The sequence below is a fragment of the Dromiciops gliroides genome, chromosome 3 (assembly GCF_019393635.1).
Source record: "Dromiciops gliroides isolate mDroGli1 chromosome 3, mDroGli1.pri, whole genome shotgun sequence".
Classification (NCBI taxonomy): domain Eukaryota; kingdom Metazoa; phylum Chordata; class Mammalia; order Microbiotheria; family Microbiotheriidae; genus Dromiciops; species Dromiciops gliroides.
In genome coordinates, this window is record NC_057863.1 from 449,613,069 (window position 1) to 449,634,685 (window position 21,617).

At 36.0% G+C, this 21,617-nt stretch overlaps 1 protein-coding gene across 2 annotated transcripts in view; it reads left to right on the forward strand.

The window, feature by feature from the left end:
• Nucleotides 1-9,445, forward strand: part of TTC21B (tetratricopeptide repeat domain 21B) — a 102,785-nt gene extending 93,340 nt beyond the window's left edge. For both annotated transcript variants that reach the window (XM_043998361.1, XM_043998362.1), the window contains exons 26-29: nucleotides 2,034-2,258; nucleotides 4,168-4,288; nucleotides 6,950-7,017; nucleotides 8,858-9,445. In XM_043998361.1, coding sequence (XP_043854296.1) covers nucleotides 2,034-2,258; nucleotides 4,168-4,288; nucleotides 6,950-7,017; nucleotides 8,858-8,935 — 492 coding nt within the window. In that variant the 3' untranslated portion in view covers nucleotides 8,936-9,445. The remainder of the gene's footprint in view (nucleotides 1-2,033; nucleotides 2,259-4,167; nucleotides 4,289-6,949; nucleotides 7,018-8,857) is intronic.
• The last annotated feature ends 12,172 nt before the right edge of the window (nucleotides 9,446-21,617 follow it).

Sequence of the window (21,617 nt, forward strand, 5' to 3'; positions counted from 1 at the left end):
TAAAAGTTCAATAGTTAACTTTCAAATTACTTTTTAAAATTTGGTAGCATTCCTGTTTCTGAAGTTATTAAGACTTAAAATTGCACTGATTGTTGCAACAAGGTTATATTAATGAATTCAAAAGATTCTAGCCCTGTGTTCTTATGTTCCCCTTGTTCTGCTGATAATTTGTCATTTTGTTCCATTCATTCAGATTCTTGTACAGTGCTATGTACCCAGTAGGAGTACCATAAATATTCTGAGAATGATCAGATTCTTGAGTAGTTTCATTATCCCTTAGAATATACACTTAAACAAAATTTCAAAGTGGTACCATTTAACAGCAAGGTCCTAAAGCACAACCTTCCACTACCATTCAAACAATGCCCTAAGTAGTTTCACTCTGCTGAAATGTGTATGTGTGGCAGATGGATGATAGCAGCTGCTATATGGAGTACAGAAGGAAGATAATTACAAGTTTGCCAAGCCTAAGAAAATCTGTAAGAACAGGATGAAACTCTGTCTCAAGTGATATGTCATAGCTACGGAATGCTGGAAAACAGCACTCAAGTGTGTAACAATCAGAGAAAGTTCATAGTGAGCAAGGGTGTTATGCTCTCCATAAGGTGAGAAAAGAGAAAAAGACATAAAACCAGTGACTGATATCCTTCCTACTGTCTTGTAGCCAATTACAGCCACCTTCCAAGTAACAGACTACACATTTTGTCAATGTTGACAAATGTGCCTGGATTAATTTCATTTGTGTGCACATATGTGAATAATAGTATCATCATAATCTTTTAAGGTATGCATGATGATATCAAACTAATCCACTTAGCTATACATGATCTATATTCTCACCAAAACCAAATAATGGACTGGTCTTCACATTTCCCCCATAACTGCTGATCTGCATACTATATACCACTTTCACGATATTTTACTGTAAAAATAGTGTGTCTTAGGAACACACATTTAGTGCTCTTCTGTATTATATCTGTGGATATATTATCCGTGGATGAACTTTGTTCCTTACAATCGTAAGTAACTGATTATCTATACTATTTCTCACTTTTATCCAAACAGGAAATGTAGCATAGTGGGAAAGAACACAGGATTTGGCATATGAAAACCTGGGTTTGAAGCTTTGGTTGACCACTACCTATGGAGCCAAGTAATTTGGCCTGTCTAGGCCTTAGTTTCCTCCTCAGAAAAGAATGGTGGGGCTGGATTAGACCTCCAAGATCCCTTCCAACTCTAAAACTCCTATAATGCTACATATTTTATAAATATGAATTTGATACTTCTCATAATTACTTAAAGGAAAGGTAATCTATACCAAGATTAATATTTGGTTGGGTGTACTGGATGAGAGGTGAACAAAATTAAAAGTGAGGCAAAAAGAAAGGGGAGACTAATTAAATTACATGTACACAAATCCATTTCTTGTTATAATTCCACATTTTAGGAAAACTGACAGAAATGTTAAGTGAATTTTTAACATAAACACTTGAAAAGTAAGGACTATGTTTAAAATGCTTGTTTTCACTTGTACAACAAAACATACACCAAAAGTAGAATCAGACTAATTCTCTGGCATCAGAATGTCGTACTTGCATGATTGATTGTGTGTTTCCATGTTATATGTGCCAAAGTTTCTTCATCTTGCATCTAGTGTAGTGCTTTTTTTTAATTTAATTTTTTTAATAAAGTATTTTATTTTTTTCCTGTTGCATGTAAAGATAGTTCTCAACTTTTGTTTATACAAGCTTTCCAATTTCAGATTTTTCTCCCTCCCCTCCCCTCCCTCCCCCCTCCCCTAGACAACAGATAATCTGATATAGGTTTAATAATAAGGATATAGAATGTCATTTAAGGATGACCATTTCAGATAATCATATATTTCAGAAGTGATGGAACCCAAAATAAGTTCCTTCTGTCAGATTCTAATTTTACATTGCATGTAAATAAATAACATATTAGCAATTCCTTAAGAAAAACTAGTAACCTATATGTGTATCTACAGTGTCTCAATTTCAAAAGTTTAATTACAGAAAGATCACATTCCAGCACTTTTGGGGATGGCAACAGCATTTATGATCTTGAAACAGACACCACGAGCCAGAAACCAACTGAAACGAATTTCAAAAATGAATTGGAATCCTATCGATGCTGAGGAATTTGAAAAGAGTTGGCTGCTGCTAGCTGATATTTATATTCAGTCAGCAAAATATGATATGGCAGGTGAACTGCTAAGACGGTGCCTGCGTCATAATAGGGTAAGTAATAAAAGTAATTTTTCTTCCTTTATTTTATATATTCTTTTTTAAAAATAATAAACATTTTTATTTATAGTTTTGAGTTCTAAATTTTATCCCTCTTTCCCCTCCCCCTTCTCTGAGGCATTAAGCAGTCAGATATGGGTTATATGTGTGCAATTATATAAAACATTACCATATTGGTCATTTTGTATAAGAGAACTTGAATAAAATGCTTCAGTCTGTGTTCCATCAATATCAGTTCTTTCTTTGGAGGTGGATAGTATGCTTCTTCATCAGTCCTTTGGGATTGTCTTGGATCATTGTATTGCTGAGAATAGTTGTCACTCACAGTTTATGAAGTTTATTATCTTTTTGGAATATACTGTTCATTTGCAAGGAGTTTTTTGTATATTCCTTTGCAAGAGTGGGGACGGAAGAATGGAAAGCATGTTCTTGATGTGATCAGGAAATAAACTTAAGAAAAACAGGAGATAAGCAATTTATCTTTGAGAGTTAAAAAATCAATAACTGCAGATGCCATGTAGTCATTTTCATTCATATAAGTAATTTATGCATGTTTCAAGTTTCAGCTGTGAGTTTGCACTACTCACTAAAGGTGTTTGTGGAATGTCAAGTGTTTGCCTCTGATTATCTATCCTATCCAGAGCTAATGAAAATTGCAGAAAAATATCAATTGTAGGCTTCTGCCTCATGTGCCAAAAGAAACACTGACTGAATTTACTGCAGCTGGATGCCATTTCCATGTATTAGAATACTCTATGCAAAATAAATTGTGTAAAACATGCCTTTTCAGGTTTTAATTTGTTTTGTTTGATCAAAATGTTAATATTTAATTGTAAAATGTAGTATAGATTTTTACAGCATAAAGCCCTTCATAACAAAATTATTTTTAATCATGAATTCTCTTATAAAGGAACAAAACTACTTAAAATATGTGGTTCTTTCATAATTAATTTATTTAATTACTCAAAAAATACCTCGAATTTGCCTTAGTTTCTTGGGGATAATTGTCTTATAATTTCATATAAGTTATTTCAGAATTTCTGCTATATTAACCTAAACTACATTTGTAATTTCAGGGAAATATATTAGTAAATACCTTTCCTAGAGAGTTATAAGTAAGACTTTCTCATGAAAAAATATTGTTACTAAGTTCTTAGGAAACTTAAAGATTGGCCATTTATCAGTTTGTCTTTCCAAAAGGATGAAGTATACAGATTTTTAACTAGACTTAAAAAACACAACTTGGAAAAATCTAAGAAACTATAGAAATATATGATCTTGTCATGTCTCTAGGCTTGACACAGTATACGAAAAATAGTCTGCTCAGCAATGATAAGTGTGCAGGGCACATCAAAATTCAGTTTGATGACTTGTTGACACAGTATGCCTGGATATGGTGACTTTTTTCTAAGATGGCTGTCATGCTCATTGGTTTCCTGTGTCTATAGATGCAGAAAAAGTGAGACTTGGAAAAAAGAACCTATAGCTTAGAAACATCACATTTTATAATTCACACACACACACACACACACACACACACACATTCTCTTACCCTCATTTGAAGGCACCTTTGTATTGATTGTAATAAAGTAACTCAGAAACAATATTCATACTTCCAAATGTGTGTTAGTTGATAACAGGTTGGAAGAGATAAATTGTTTGTTTTCTAATTATTATACTATAGCATTTCTGAACACTTTGGAATCTTTAAGTAGTTGACTGCTTTAAAAAAAATAAACAAAAGGGTTTTGAGAATTATTTCTTATAAAGATATAGTTTCAAACATCCTGAATGAAATATTGGAGGTATTGGGGTGTGGGTGTGTGTCTGTGTGGGTGTGCACATGCACACACATATACATATATACATATATATAAATATATAAAAACACATTTTTCTTCAGTCTTGCTGCAAAGCCTATGAATATATGGGATACATAATGGAGAAAGAACAAGCTTATAAGGATGCTTCCATGAATTATGAGATGGCATGGAAATATGGCAATCAGACAAATCCAACAGTGGGTAAGTATGGTAAAGGGATAGTAAACAGTCACATTTTATTCCTAAATCTTTACTTAAATAGGGTTGGGTTTTTGTTTGTTTGTTTGTTTATTTGTCATCCACAGCACAAACCACAATAAGAAGTAGCTACTTAAAGAGCTTTTCGAGAGCCTTCCTAAAAGAGAGTCTCTTGATATCCATGCTAATCTTTTAACCGCTTATGCTTACAAAAGACAATTCTTTAAAACCTTTCATCATGCAGCTAGGTGGTGCAGTGGATAAAGCACCGGCCTTGGATTCAGGAGGACCTAAGTTCAAATCTGGCCTCAGACACTTGACACTTACTAGCTGTGTGACCTTGGGCAAGTCACTTAACCCTCATTGTCCCACAAAAAAAATTAAAATAAAATAAAAAATATTTGGGCAGCTAGGTGGCTCAGTGGATAGAGCACTGGCCCTGGAGTCAGGAGGACCTGAGTTCAAATTTGGCCTCAGACACTTAACACTTACTAGCTGTGTGACCCTAGGCAAGTCACTTAACCCCAATTGCCTCACCAAAAAAAAAACTTTTCATCATTCACTGTTTCTTTTAACATGTTATATGTTCATAGAGTCTTAGAGTTGATAATGATCATAAAAAAGGTCTTCAGTCCAATTTTCTTCCCAGTACAGAACCACCTAGTTTTTGACCCTAGTTCTTCCCTGTCTAGGATCCCGAACATGCCTAATCCCTCTTCCACATGACACATTTTCAAATTCTTCAAGACATCTATCTAGCCTGTCCTCAGTTTATACAAGCCAACCATATCCGATTTCTTCAATCATTTCTCATATGACATAGTTTCCAGAATACTCATTATCCTTCTTACCCACCTAGATACTCGCATGTCTATGTCTCTTTAAAATACAGCTCCCAGTACTGGACACAGTGCTCTCTTATAGTCTGACCAGCACAGCTTGCAGATGTAGGCACTATTAGATGAAGCTTCATAAGAGTAATAATTGTGACTTGTTCTTTGACTCATCACCGATAGCACCTAGCACATAGTGGTTATTGCATACATGTTTAATGAACTGACACAGCACATGATCATATTGCCCCTTTTTAGTAGTCATGTCAGATTGGCTTATATTGGTCTTGTGTTTAAAGCTTCCAGGTATTTTTCACTTAAATTGCTACTTTTTAAAGCATATTTCTTGTTGCTCTTATATAAATGTTTTTTTTCTAATCTAACATAAAGACTTTACATCTTTTCCTCTTAAATTTTGTCTTGTTCATTTAAATCCATTGTTCAAGTCACCATATATTTTATTAGTCATCTTCCTGCAGGTCACCCTCAGAAACCCTCATGGTTATCTCCTGAGCCTACATTTAATTTTGTGTAGGAATTTGGTCATTTGAGACACTTTTCTCAATTTTGATTTAGCAAAGGTGTGCATTTTAACATGACATTATTTGTGGTGGCACTTATATGATTTAGGTGCACAGTTGATTTGTGCTGAAATTCTCTGGCGTTTATAGTAAAGCTTAGGATTTTTGTGTCTTGAGATGGGTTTTCATTATATTCTAGTACAGTGTTTTTCAGAAGTTGAAGGTCTCAGAAAAAGGTTTCAATAACTGAATATGTTACAAAAACAAATTTTGAAATCCCCAAAAAAAAACTGTAGTGGTGGCAGTAATTTAATGTGTGAGCCCATACGATCTGACTGGCCTCAATGCTCTGATTCTCTCTCCACTCAATTCCATCTTCTACTCAGCTATCAAAGTGATCTTCCCAAAGTAAAAGTCATGTCACTCCCCTAGCCAGTAAACTCCAATGGTTCCCGTTTACCTCCAAAATAAAGATTTTTTAAAAGCCTGTTTGCTTTTTAAAGCCTTTCATAAACTGGCCCTTTCCCACCTTTCCATTCTCTTTACACTCCACATACTCCACGATCTACTGACACCGATTTCCTTCTCTGTTCCTTGCACAAGGCACTCAATCTCAAACCCCATATATTTTCCATATGTTACCCATGCCTGGAATGCCCTGCCACCTCACCTCAGCCTCCTGGCTTCCCTGGCGTCCTTCAAGTCTTGGTGGAAATCCTACCTTCTGCAAGCCTTTTCTGGTACCCCTTAAAGCTAATGTCTTCCCTTTGATGAGATTACCTCATTAGCTTGTGTATATCTTGTTTGTGCATAACTATTTGTTACTGCCTTCCTATTAGACTGGGAGCTTCTTGAGAGCAGAGATTGTTTTTCCCTTTCTTTATATCCCAGGACAATACCTTTCACATAATAAGTACTTTACAAATGCTTTTTGCCTGACTGACACAATCTTCTATCCCTTCTGCAGATACTGCATATGTCTTTTTCTAATTGTTTTCCTGGCTTATTGTCTTCTTATTGCTTCATTTTTTTTTAAGTGAGGCAATTGGGGTTAAGTGACTTGCCCAGGGTCACACAGCTAGTAAGTGTTAAGTGTCTGAGGCCAAATTTGAACTCAGGTCCTCCTGAATCCAGGGCCAGTGATCTATCCACTGCGCCACCTAGCTGCCCCCTATTGCTTCATTTTTGCCCATCCCAGTGCAGTCCCCTGTATCCCACAAAATTAAAGCAACCTGGTAGAACAAATCAAGTTTTTAAAAAGGGCATATTTATGAATATATATTTTATCACTCTCATTTTTTTCTTTATAGGCTACAAACTTGCATTTAATTACTTAAAAGGGAAAAGATATGTTGATGCCATTGATATATGTCACAAGGTAAATACTTTTAAAATAAAAATAATTTAATGCCTGTACAGTTTACCATAATAAACATTGATGTAACTGTTTAATAACCTTTTTTTTAATGAACTTCAGGATAGACTTTGGCTACATTACTGCAATCATAAGTAAGCACAGTGAACACTCTTATCCACCGTTGCTGGGATATGGAGCATTCTGGTCATTGTGGATACTCAATATTCCCTAAATATGTATTATAAATTTTCACAGAGTTTAGAACGTGATAAAATGCAATTAAAACTAAAATTATCTTAAGCATAATTTCATAAATCTTTGAAGATTCAAAAGGTACATCATTAGCATCCTGTAGAGTCTCAAGCTCATCACTACAGAGAATTCTGTTGTTGAGGTGCTTAAATGTTAGCAAATAGAGTTCAGATGAACAGAATTCTGGGTGATAAAGTTTGCTTCAGTTTGGTAGTATCTCAGATTGAAATTAAATTACTACTCTCATGGCACTGAAATGTAATTATGGTAAATAGGGTTTTTTATCATTTTTGCTGTGCTACCCAGTTTCTGTAGGAATTTGGTACTTTAAATAAATCATTTCTTTTTCTTTTTCTTTTTTCTTTTTTTTTTGGTGAGGCAATTGGGGTTAAGTGACTTGCCCAGAGTCACACAGCTTGTAAGTGTTAAGTGTCTGAGGCTGGATTTGAACTCAGGTCCTCTTGACTCCAGGGCTGGTGCTCTATCCACTGCGCCACCTAGCTACCCCAATCATATCTTTTTCATATTAAAAATTCCTAAGATTATGAGGTTGAGACATTATAACTGATATGTTTTATGGTGATCTCTTCACTTCTTATGTCTCAATAATGCCATTAGACTCATAACAACTACCACTACTAATAAATCGTCCCATTAAATACACTGACTTGTCCTTATACAAGTCAGTTATTCATAAGGAAAAAAAGGGTCTAACATGATAAGAGTATCCTGCCAGTACAATAAATCTTGATGCACAATATTTGAGGAATTTGGTGTGCTCTTTATTTGAAAGCAAATATTTTGGTTTCAATTCTTGTTGTTAAAACCTTTTTTAAAATATTAGTTTACTTTCATGCCTTAACAAATACAGCACAATGAATATAATTAAATCTTTTTTTAAAATAACTGAGGGGTTTTTAGTGCCCCAGGGTGATCATTCAGAACAGTTCTCATAATACAGTTCTGTAGATGTTGAAGCTGTAAGAGATGCAGCAGAATGTATACTGTCCCTAGGATGTGACATGGAAAGTTTTGTGTTTTGTTTTGAAATAAATCTCTCATGACAGGTTATTTTCTTGTGATTTGATTCTCCTAAATGTGGTATTTTTAAAAATGGAAAATAAGAGATTCTAATTAAGATCTGTTTGATAAAGCTTTTACTACATTAGCAATTGTTTTGATGTATATAGTTTCAGATTCAGGAATGAACTAGTGAAATATCTAGAGGACAATCAGAGTTGTCTGAGCTGACCTTTTAATATATAACTTGAGATGATTTAATTTATTCTGGGCTTTATGAAACCTAAATTGTGACTGGTTAAATGTAAATAGACTAAATAGATATAGGATGAGAAAAATCTTATCCTTTTTTCTTAAAACATGAAGTAAAATCCTGTTATTATCACCCTGACATGTAATCACTTCATATTCGGTTACTCTGAGATTTCTTTAGGTATATTTTTAATATGCTCAGGTTCCAAAATCCTTTGAAAGATATCCATCAGAAAATCACAAATCTTTTTGTAAAAATGAGTAATCAGAAAGCTCATTTGATTTCCTAGTTCTAAATACTCAGTAATTATTTTCAACTTTTTTTTTAACTTTACAGGTTCTTGAAGCACATCCAACTTATCCGAAAATCCGAAAAGATATACTTGATAAAGCACGTGCAGCTTTAAGAACTTGAACCTTATTCTCTCTAGATTCTCAAATTCCTAAAAAATAAATATGATTTAAAATTCTCTCTATTGTCATTAAGTTTTAGCTCAAAATTATTTTACAAAGAAAAATATTTTTTTCAGAGTTGATAGTTATGATTCTCCAGCAGAGGCTGCTGTTGTATACAAAGAGAAATATTCAAATAGATATTTTCAAGTATAGGGGAACTTATTGAAAAGAGGTCTCTTTTATTGACTGTTTTGATTAAAAACTGCCTCCGAAGTTATAGTCTTCCACAATAGAAAAAGCTATTTCCTTTCTCTTTAAAAACTGTCTTGACAAAATCAAGTTAAGACAAACTTAATGCCAAAATTTTTAATGTAATAATTGTGTTCATTTCATGGAAGTGCATTTAAAACTATGAAATTTCTGTTAATATTTTTCAGTAGTTTCAATTGTTAACATAAATACAAATGTCATTTGTAAGTAACTCATAAGAGAAAATCAATTTGTTTTAATAAATATTTTCTAATTCAAATGTTGTCTTCATCTTAATTGCATTTTTCTTTAGTCTTCTAAACAACAGGATATGCTAAAAAATATGCTCATTCTAAGGCAGCCATATCTTTTTGTCTGTATGCACTTCAGCACTTATAAATAGAATCACCGAATCTTAAGAATTGGAAAGGCCCTCAGATGCCATCTCAAACAGGAATCCCCTGTAAAACATCTCAACTTCTGCTTAACTTCTAGTGAGGAAGTAACTTATTCCATCTTTGGAGAATACAGTGGGTACAGCGCCAGGTCTGTCAGGTTCAGTCTTCATGAGTTCATATCCAGCCCCATATACTTACTAGCTGTGTGATACTGGGCAAGTCCCTTGACTTCTGCCTCAATTTCTTCATGTGTAAAGTTAGATTAATGATAGTGGCTAACACTAGGGTTGTTGTGAGGATAAAATAAGATAATATATGTAACACATTTCTCATAGTATTTGGGACATAATTAGTGATATATAAATGTAAGTCTTTAGTGTTATTATTATTATTATAACAGACATTTTATTTAGATCAAGCTAAATCTGCCTCTGCAACTTCCACCTACTACTCCTAGTTCTGACACATAGGGCCAAGCAAAACAAGTCAAAAACATTTTCTACTTGGCAGCCTATCAAATACTTGAGGCTTCCCTAAGAATTTGAAACATTAAAAAATTACATTGAAACTTCAACTGCAATAAATGCATAATAATCCAATGTCAGATTATAGATTAAAATTTACCAATGGAAACCTCATCAGTTTGATGTTTAGATTTTTTAAATGGAAGAGCACCTACAGATCATCTAGTTTTACTTGTTTTTGCACTACAAAAAAAAAAAAGTACTATTTATATTACAGTATTTCCCTTTATATGACATTACGCCCTTCTATCTCAAAACACTATAATACAGGAATGTACCAAGCCTGGAAAGAGGCTAATAGTAATAAGTTCAGCTGATGAGGAAAGTAGAAAGAATCACCTCAGATCTCAAATTAGAAGTGTTAAGACAATTTGAAACTAGTAAAAAAAAATGCAGCCAAATTACTAGAATTTTACATGTTGTTACTTGTTAGGAATAAGGTGTGAGGGAAAGAGCAATTTCTGGTACGATATTCAATTTTCACTTTCAGTGTTTATTTTTGTGATGCAAACATACTGACTAAATCCTTTCTCAAATATTTTTTAAAGTGAAGTATGTCAGTACAGTGTACAAAGGAAGTGCACTGTATTGGTTATTAGGGGCTTAAAAAAACAAAGTTTGGTATCTGCTATTTGGGAAAAAAATTCTTTAGTGGTGGGATAATTGTGTACACAGTAATATACCCCTGGGTTTTCCTAAAAAAACATGAGAAAATAATGCAGTCAAAAAAGCTGATTACAGCCTCCTAGATTCTCCCTCTATAGACTGGCCCCAATTAATGTGAATAATGGATCCTATAAGGTAGGCATACATATTAGAATTCACACTGTTTGAAGTTATAATTACATAAAATGTAGTCATTGGTTCCAGCTAATCAATGTATGGAGTATAAATTTGAATAATGTGACTAGCTCACAGGACTCATTATTCAAAATAATCATTACTTTCATCTCACCTTACAGCCATCTCCTCTCCCTCACACTGGCACCAACAGGACCTCAGGACCTCCTGCAAGGAGTACATTGTTATGGGGAAATAGGGTATGGGGGTTGGGGGTTGGGGTCCTTAGAATTTCTCTTTAAAGAATTACACCCTCTTGCACACAAATCCAATGGAATAAGATAATAGTTTATTTAGGGGCTGGGGAAGGGAAACCAAGAGAGAAATCTTTGGACTTCTTCTCATGGGGAGAAGGCATGGCACAGAGCATGGCTTTGAGATACCAATCTCCTCGAGCAGGAGACAGGCAGGTACTTTTATAGAGGACTGATGGGGGTGATCATCTATCTGTGGAAAGTTCCCTTATTGGGGGAGGACCCTCCCCCATTGGTGGTGGCTGGAGGAGTTGGGTGAGGGGTGGCTGCAGATCTCTCAAGCCATCTCTCTCCTCCTCCTGCCATAAAGGCAGCAGCCATACCTAATCTTATCTCCCCAGGGGGAATGAAGGGTGGTGGTCCTGGAGCTAGCTCAGTCCAGATCCGGTGCCACTTATCTCTTTAGGTGTCTGTCCTTTGGTTTAGTTTCTCAAGGAGAAGGTTCTTTGATGTACCCCAGAAAATTTCTGGGGTGCTAGGTCCTATAACGACATGAATAATATAATTGGTCTGGGATTTCAAAAGTCAAACATTTATCATGTGCTTGGTATATGCTACGCCCTGTGCTGAATGCTGGTAATACCAATAAAAGCAAAAAGGAAAGGCAGTCCCTGCCCTCAAAGAGCTTGTATTCTAACCAAAAGTCCAGCTGTAAAACCCCATCCACGGTGATTTGGTTATCTGGTTTCTCTGTTGGGTATTGGTCACCTAAAGGATCTTTGCTTGGTTTCTTACAAGGGTTGGACTCCATGGCCTCTGAGGTCTCTTTCAGATCTCAGTCTACGAGTACTAAAGGACACTTAATTTGACAACTAATCATCGAGCCTATTCGTTACCTAACACTGTGCTAAGTGCTTTGGGAGGAAGAAGGGGGACTGGGAAAAGGAAAAGTACAGCAAGAGAAACTTTTTTCTCCTAATGTTTGATAAAGAGGCCATATGGCTTAGTGATTGGAGGCCTAGACTCAGAATCTGTAAAGCCAGAGTTCACATCCCACCTCTGACATATAATGACTGCCAATGCTCAATAAGCCATTTAACTTCTTCCTGCTCTCAGACAGCCATGCATGAATAGAGAGGGTTTCCTTCCCTACACCAAGAAAATCACAGGTCCTTTTTAAAAAAATGTTAATCATGCAAAGCTATTTTACACATTTCACTGCCCTAAAAAGACTTTAACCATAATTTGACTTAATTTGGGGATCAAAATTACTTGTATCTCATATTTAGCATAGTAATGCCCTCAAGAGCTTTTGAAATGTTTGCCGATGAACTAAATGGCCCCAGACTAATTTTTGGTTGCAGAGCCTGGGAGAATTTTGCCTCATGTCACTGTTTCTATGAAGATCCCATGTAGGAAAAAGGTGCAGTCAACTTTTCAGCCTTGTATTTAAATATGTAGATATGACAACAAGAAAACTGAGAGATGATGAGTTCTTCCAAGGGGTAGAGATGGAGCCAAAATTCTATACAATTTCATTTAATTTCCTCTCCTTGACTAGGACTTGTAGAATTAATAGCATTTAGCAGGGTACAAATCTGCTTCTCAGCTGAATGCAAAAATCACACCATCATTGTGGGAAGCAACTAAGGTATTTGAAGGTTTTGACCTCTCTTTACTGACCAGCAGGGATGCTAAAGCCTAATAAAAGCTTGATAACCCTGCTCCTTTGCAGCATGATCCTAGGAAAGATGGCTCAGATAGAACTCCACCTGGTGGCTATCTGAGATAAAGCATTCTGAAATAATTCAGCACCCCCTTTTACTGTATTTTTACCAGTCAAATCATCAACACTCCTGTTAAATCTCACCTGTTTGTCACAGTCAGTTCTACTCTTTCCTTCTTCTATATCAACCATCAATTCTCAGTGTCATCTAGTAGATTCTCCCCTAAGTATCACACATAAATACATACGCACGCGCGCGCACACACACACACACACACACACACACACAAACACACACACACACACACACAAGTATATACATACCCTTTAGTAGTTACCTATAATGCAGAAAGAACAAGAGGTTTGCAGAAGAAATTAACTAGTCTAATTTATTTAATTAAGCAGTTCAATAGAATAATAGAATCCTAATCCTGGAAAGAACTTAGTGGTCATGTCCAGCTATCTAATTTTTACAAAGGCTGGGCCTAGAGTCAGGAAGACCTGAATTCAAATCCTTCCTCGGACATTTATTAGCTATGTGACCTTGGGCAAAGCATAGTGGCAAACCAATGTCTGCCTCAGTTTCTTTAACTGTAAAATGGGGGTGATAATAGTACCTACCTCACAGGGTTGTTGTGAGGATCAAATAAGGTAGCATTTTAAAATAATTTAGCACATCTGGCACATCACAGGTGTTATATAAATACTATTAATTATTACAGAGTAAGAAACTGAGACCCAGAGAGGTGAAATATCTAATATAACCCAGCTTATTAGAGGCAGAGCTAGCACTGGAATTCACATCTCCTGGTGCAGTGTTCTATTTCATCAAGTTGACTCAATTCTACAGTATTTCTAAGTCAATAAGCTTTAGCCTGAAGGGCTGTGCTGCCTCTTTTTGTGCCTGCACATAATGGCATCTGTTTTCCTGCTGCTGGGAGGTTTTTCACTTCCTTCCACTTTTGTGCCCGTGGTTCAGTGGTTAAGATCACCGGAAGTCTGAGCACTAAACAAATGGGGCAGCACTGTAATGAAGTATATAATAATCATGGACAAAATAATGGGTGATACATATTGTAACATTCTTCATGAGGAACAGATGTTTTTAGCAAAGTACTTTCCTCCAGCAATCTGCCTTACACTGTACATAAATGGTACTGGCAGAAAGCCCATAAAGGCAGTTTTATCCCATAAATGAGGAAAGCTGAGTAATGAGTAGGCTCTGAATGTCTTCCTTCCAAGCAGTACAGCCTTGGAATCTAGGGTATTCTTTAAACCATTCTGTCTTCAAATAGCACATAGATTATATTTATCTTTCTCCAAATTACTTTTATACCGGAAATGGGATCATCTGAATAAGTTAATTATGATCTCAGTTTCCTGCAAATAAAGGTTAGTTTTATTTTTAATGGTTAAATATGTAAACTGAAAGATGCTAAGAGAAAATTGTGAAATGCTAACTTTTCTCTTTACTTAAAAATGCATCCCATTGTACATTTCAGTTAAAGTCAATTTCATTCAATATTTATTCAACAAACATTAGGTGCTTAGCAAATGCATCACACTACAGTGGGGGGGGGCGGAGTTTATAATCTAGTAAGGAGGAATGAAAGAGCAAATAACTACAAAGCAAAGCAAAACTTCATGGTTTTAGGACAGCTAGCTGGCACAATGGATGCAACATCTTCCAGGAGTCAGGAAGACCTAAATTCAAATCCAGCTTCAGATTGGATTTACTAGCTGTGGGACCCTGGGCAAGTCACCTAACCTCTGTTCATCTTAGTTTCCTCATCTGTTAAATGGGGATAAAGATATCACCTACCTCCCATGGTTGTTGTATGGTTCAAAGGAGATATTTGTAAAGCACTTAGCATAGTTCCTAGCACATATTAAGTACTATGTAAATGTTATCTGTTATTATTATTGATGTCATCATCATCATCAGTGGTGTTTAACAGTGATGTGGTGATGTTATACTGAGATGAGAACATGAATGTTGGTCACTTTTAGTTGCCTCTACCATCTTGTGGATCTGGCTATTCCTCCACTTGGGTATGATGTTCCCTACAGCCATGCCCCTCAGCCCATCCTCTTCTGGAGGAGTGGTTTCCCTTTCAAACCAGGCCAAGAATAACTATGGGAAGAAAAATCATGAAGGCCCTGCCTCAGTACTAGTCATGGCCACCATGATGGCTAATTTCATTGCCTACAGGACCCGAGTGTAGATATTCTCTCTATGCCCTGGGAAGTTGTAAAAATGAATCAACAACTCTCTTCTTTTTTTTTTTGGAGCTCAAGTACTCCTGAATCCAGGGCTGGTGCTTCATCCACTTCACCACCTCGCTGCCCCCAACAACTCTCTTCTATAGCTCCATGACCCTATTACTAGGACTCTCAGAACCTCAGAGGAATCCAGTGAAGGGGTAAGGGGTGGTGATGGCAGTGCAAAGGGCAGTCTAACAATTAAAGTGGTCATGATGGGAAGGGGCAAAGCTGACCTTAAGGAGATTAGAGAAATGCCATGGATATCCTGGTGGAAGAGCACAAGGCAGAGTTCTAGGACCATGGTCATTGTAGAGAGGGAGTATATCCCCTCTTGATGGGGAGTATAGCTGCAAATCAACAGCCTCAGGTAAAGCTACTGAGGTCAGTTTAAAGATCTATCCATAAGCCTATTTAAAATGATAGATATTCAGGAATTCAATATCAAAGAGACTTTTGTTTTACCAAATTATGTGGGAAAAAATAGATTGTTTTCTCAGTTGACTTTTAGATATTGAATCATTTAACTGTGTTGTTCAGTCATCTTTTTCAGTCATTTCTGGCCCTTGATGACCTCATTTGGTGTTTTCTTGGCAAAAATACCATAGTGGTTTGCCATTTCCTTCTCCAGCTCATTTCACAGATGAGGAAACTGAGGCAAAGTTAAGTGACTTGCCCAGAGTAAGTATCTGAGGCCAGATTTGAACTCAGACCCAGTGCTCTATTTACTGTACCACCTAACTGCCTTATTTAATTACTTATCCTAGTGCTATTATATATTACTGGGTTTTGATAGTGTAGAATAATTTTTTTTCAAAAACCAAGCACCTGTAGATAAGAACAAGAGCCACTCTCCAATAGATAGTCAAATGACATGATCCAGAACTTTTCAAAAGAAGAAATGAAAACTATCAATAACCATATGAAAAAATACTACAGATTTCTAATAATAAAATAACTACAAAATAAAACAAATCTGAGGTTTTACCTGACATCTATCAGATTAGCAAAGATGACAAAAGATGAAACTGTTCAATGTTAGCAAGGCTGTCAGAAGACAAGGACACACTGTTGGTGAAGCTGTGAATTGATCCAAGCATTCTGGAAAACTATTTAGAACTATACTAGAAGTCATTAAAATGACCATAGCCTTTGGACCTACATTATGTTTACTAGGTCTATATGTCAGAAAAGTCAAAAAACAGGAAAATATTTATGAAAATATTTATAGTGATTTCTTGTGGCAGCATGAAACTGGAGGCGGGGGAGGGTGAAAGCTCATTGATTAGGAAGAGCTAGAAAAACTGTTAAGGACGGTAACAAAATGTTATTGTACCATAAAAAATGACAAATACAAAGAATTTAAAGAAAATTTAAGGCGTTTATGAACTCATGCAGAGAATAATTTACATAGTCAAGGAAAACAACATTGAAAGACATAAGAATTTTATTTTTTTTTTTTTGCGGGGCAATGGGGGTTAAGTGACTTGCCCAGGGTCACACAGCTAGTAAGTGTCAAGTGTCTGAGGCTGGATTTGAACTCAGGTACTCCTGAATCCAGGGCCGGTGCTTTATCCACTGCACCACCTAGCCGCCCCCGACATAAGAATTCTGATCAATAAAGTGATTAAGTTTGACTTTAGGTGTCTGACAGTGAAACATGTCATCCTCCTCTCAGGAGAAGGTGCAGAGGAAGACATACATTTCAGATATAACCAATGGGTTGATTTGTTTTGCAATACAGTTTAGTGGTTAGAGAGCTGCCCTAAAGGCCAAAAAAAAAGGGTTAAAGGACATATACACACTTTGTGATCTTGGGCAAATCAGTTATATCTCAGTGTGCCAGGCCATTCTTTTAAGACCATAAATTGCAGAGAAGATGCTGACGTACATTGGTAGGAGGAGTGACCTCACTAGGGAATGCCCTAAATTCATAAGCTCACAGGTCCAATCCCAGTACTTCCCTGGGAGTATTACAGTCAGAGGTTATTGGAAAGTTGGATCAATTTTTTTAAGCATTAACAATTTTTTATTTGGGATGATTTTGGTCAGAAGTTATTGAAAAGTAATAGAATTATTTTTAAATCCATTTTTTAAAAAGCAATATTAATTTATCCTTATTTAATGGCAAAGCAAACTATCCATTCATTGTAGACCAATCTTATTGACAATATAAAAAAAAAATCTCAACTTGCAAAATATTTCCCATTCCTTTTTATGCTAATCAGTGTTGTATTAAAGATGTAGAAGATGTCAAGAAGACCAATAGCCTAAGCATGATATAATATACTGACTATTATGGATTCAGATTTTTAAAACAAAATTTTTAATTTACTTTCAGGAATCCTAATTTCTTTTTTTTTTTTTACCTCAGATTAATTTGTTCCCCCAGACTCTTGGCTGATTGTAGTTTGCATAGGTGTTATAAAATATCTTTAATAGTTATTTTATTGAAGAAATATTTCATCCCAGATTATTAAAAATAGAGTTCTAATTTTTAGTGAATCACAACCTTTTCTATAATGCAACTTTATTTCCAAATTGCTTTTTTCTCTTTCCTGAGTGATTCCTGGCTTATTGTTGTATGTGTAAAATACATTATATATAAATAATATACAAGTGGCAGCTAGGTGGTACAGTGGATAGAGCTCTGGCCTTGGAGTCCAGAGTACCTGAGTTCAAATCCGGCTTCAGACACTTGACACTAGCTGTGTGACCCTGGGCAAGTCACTTAATCCCAATTGCCTCACCAAAAAGAAAAAGTATACATACTATAAATTATACTATTATATAAAATACCAATGTATATAATACACAAAATATAAAGTATATTATTATGAATACTATGTAATGCTATTATGTTACATAATATATATAATAGTACTATGTATTAGGTAATATAATACTATGTAACAATAGTATTACTTATATACTAATAGCATACTCTGTTACACTATAGTATATGTATATATACACTATGTTACATATATAGTTACATTAGTAAACTATGTAAATAATATCATATATGTATGTTATCTAAACTATTTATATGTAATATATTCAATTTACTGCTTAAAAAATGGGTTTTGTATAGAGAGCTCTAGAGATGTTGGAGAGGTCAGCTATGTTAATTTCAAAGAGCTCCAATCTTCAGTGTGACGTTGCCTAGCAACCTATCTCTTAGTCTTCCCCCTTTGTGGGTATGGAGAGTGGAGCTGATTCTGTTCTCAAGCAGGGATGCCTTCCTAATATGAGTAGATTTTAGCAGAGGATAGCACACAAATCCCTTCATCCTCTCCTAACCATCTTGGATTCTCACATGCAAAAATCCATACACTTCATTTTTTCAAGCCTTAAATCATACACAGATATATTGGAAGGAAACCAAATGCATATGGTCCAATGACAGAAACTCCCTATACCCATTATATTGGGGGACATTCAAAAAATTCTCCCCCTTTGCTATCTTTCCTTCCATGAAGCCGACTTTCCCCAAATTCCAAAAGGCGGTTAGTACTCATTGATGAAACTTGAACTGAGTGCTAAGTATCAGTTACTATAGCAACGGAAGCCAGAAGGGCATGCTTTTCTCCTTAGGTGGAGGATGGCTGAAATTTGTTCAACCAAGGTTCAGTGGTACTCAATTGGCATGCTCACTAATTAGAAATCAGGCACCTATTTTTTTAAGTACTCCAATGCTTTTCCTTCAAGCTCACATGAAAAGCAAGCAATCCCTTTGCAATTCTTGAAGCTAGTTACTTGATAAACCTAAATTGTGCGGTAAGGATGTTGATGCCTAGGCACAAAGGAGCAAATAGTAACAAATGTGTAGTAACAAGTAGTGAGTGGAATTCACATAAAAATAAAAACTCTTAGGGCTAGAAGGCACCTTAGAAAGAATCTTAATATGTCGACCAAGGACCCTACCTTAGTGTCAAGTGTCTGAGGCCAGATTTGAACTCAGGTCTTCCTTAATCCAGGACTGGTGCTTTATCCACTGCACTGCACCTAGCTGCCCCCTGCCTGAGATTTTAAATGATGATAATGACAATGATAATGACAACAAAAACAACAATAATAATTTATTTAATTACCACAGGCCAGTGGAAAATAACAGGCCAGTAGAACCTAACCACTTACCCTTTGCTCTGTAACAATTTAATTGATTGCTATCAGGTGTCATGCAAAAAAAAAAAAAACTAACATCAATCATTCATTGTAATTGAGTTGAATAATTAACTTTTTAATTACATTCATGTGGTCAACACATCGATTTCTAATCACGTGATCCACTAATTTGGAAAAATGCATATGGCCCTGATCTAGTCCAACTTTCTCATTTTACTGAAATGCTCAAATCAGTGATCTCATCACTTTGAATATTCCCTGCAATCAAGCAGATTACAAGTCATTCATGCCTGCCATTCTGTATGACTCTTGTCCATGTATTCCCATCCTTTTGCAATAGAAAATCTAACCAAAATGCAGGTGGACCTTCCTCACTTCATCAAGGGGATACCATTAGAGCACTAGGGCTATCTGTCATCCCTCATCCTCAATACCTGACCAGTCCTTCTCTGTTTCCTATCATACATTTTCCTGATGACATCTTTTATTCCCATTCTTCTTTTGAGGTCCTCAAGTACTACAGCCTACTCACACCCATCATGCACTTTTTTTTTTCTGTGAGGCAATTGGGGTTAAGTGACTTGCCCAGAGTCACACAGCTAGTGTCAAGTGTCTGAGTCTGCATTTGAACTCAGGTCCTCCTGACTCCAGGACCGGTGCTTTATCCACTGCACCACCTAGCTGCCCATACCATGCACTTTTGCACTGCTTTTACTGTAATATTCATTTTTGCTTCTTTGGAGACCATTGTGTTCCATGTGTCATAGCCATGCAACAACATTGGTAAAAGTTTGGGATCGTTACAAAAGCTTTGCAATTTCTTTCAAGCAATCCAAGCCCCTCTCTCCCATTTTATTCTAGGTTCTTTTTTTGAATTATCTGCCCCAGGAGAAATGATGGACATGGTCTATAGGTTGTCCAACTTACTGCATGTCTTAATCTGAGCAAGAGACATACACTCACTTTTTCCTGTGTAGATGATCAGGCCAAACTCTTCTGACTAGTTATAGATCTCTTCCATGAAACTGCAATGTTTTGAAGCTTAATGCAGTCATCACGGTGTCATCCACAATTTGGAGTGACTGGAGAACCTCACCAACCACCAGAAATCTCTCTTCACTTTAGACCCTGCTCCAAATCTCCTTTCTCACAATGATGAACGCTTCTGGAGAACACACATCTCTCTTTTTTGATGACTGATACTTGAAGACAGAAGATCATTTGAGTATGATTGTGTGTTTATAATTGTCAATGAATCGTCAATGTTTTTGATGATGGATAGGAAACACCTTTTTGATAAGAGAGCTTGTAAGGCAGCATTTTGTTCAACTAAATCATTTTTTCATAATCACCAAATAATAAATTGCAAAGAGGTTTACTAGATCCTATTGTCCCCTCATACAATTAATTACTTTATCTCCCTTCCCTTTCTCAGCCAAACTTCTTGAAAAAGTTGTCTATGCTTGTAGTTTCTACTTCTCTTGTCGCTAATGCCTCAATCCTTAGCAATCAACATCATTAATCAATTGGAATTGACCTCTCCAAAGCTACCAGTGATTTCAATTCCCAAATCCAATGGTATTTACTTAGTCTTAATATGTATAGACTTATCTGCTCCATTTTACCACCTTTTTCTCCTCAATGCACTCTACTGTCAGGGTTTTAATGACATCCCTCTCTCCAGGTTTACCTCCTACTCATCTGAGTGTTTCTTTTCAGACTTCTTAGCTGCTACATTGCCCGTATCATTCCTACTAACTGTTGGTGTTCCTCAAATCTCTGTCCTAGGCCCTCTTCTCCTTTCCCTCTACAGCTGCTCTTGGTAATCTCATCAGGTCCCATGGGTATAACTGTCATTTCTATGCAGATGACTTTCAGGTTTTTATATTAAGCCCATCACTCCCTTGAGTTTCAGTCCTCACCATCAGTTGCCTATTGAACCTTTCAAATGGATGCTCTAGAGACATCTTAAATATAAAATGTCCAAAACTGAATTCATTATCCTTGTCTTGAAATCCTCCCCTCTTCCAAACTACTCTATCTATGTAGACATATTATTCTCCTCCCATTCTCACATATTTCTAACCTTGGCATCATCCATCATTCTTGAATTCTCCCTCTTCCTCAGCTTTCGTATATATTCAGCAAGATTTGGCAAATAATTGTGTGTGTATATATATATTCATACAGACACACACACACACAATTATTTGCCAAATCTTTCTGTTTCTACTTTCCTACTTTCACATCTTTTGCATCCTATGCTTTCTTGTTCTTACACAGCTACCATCTTAGTTCATGTCCTCATCACCACTCTCCTAGATTATCATAATGGCTTCCTAAGGCATCTCCACATTTCAATCCATCCTACACATTGCTT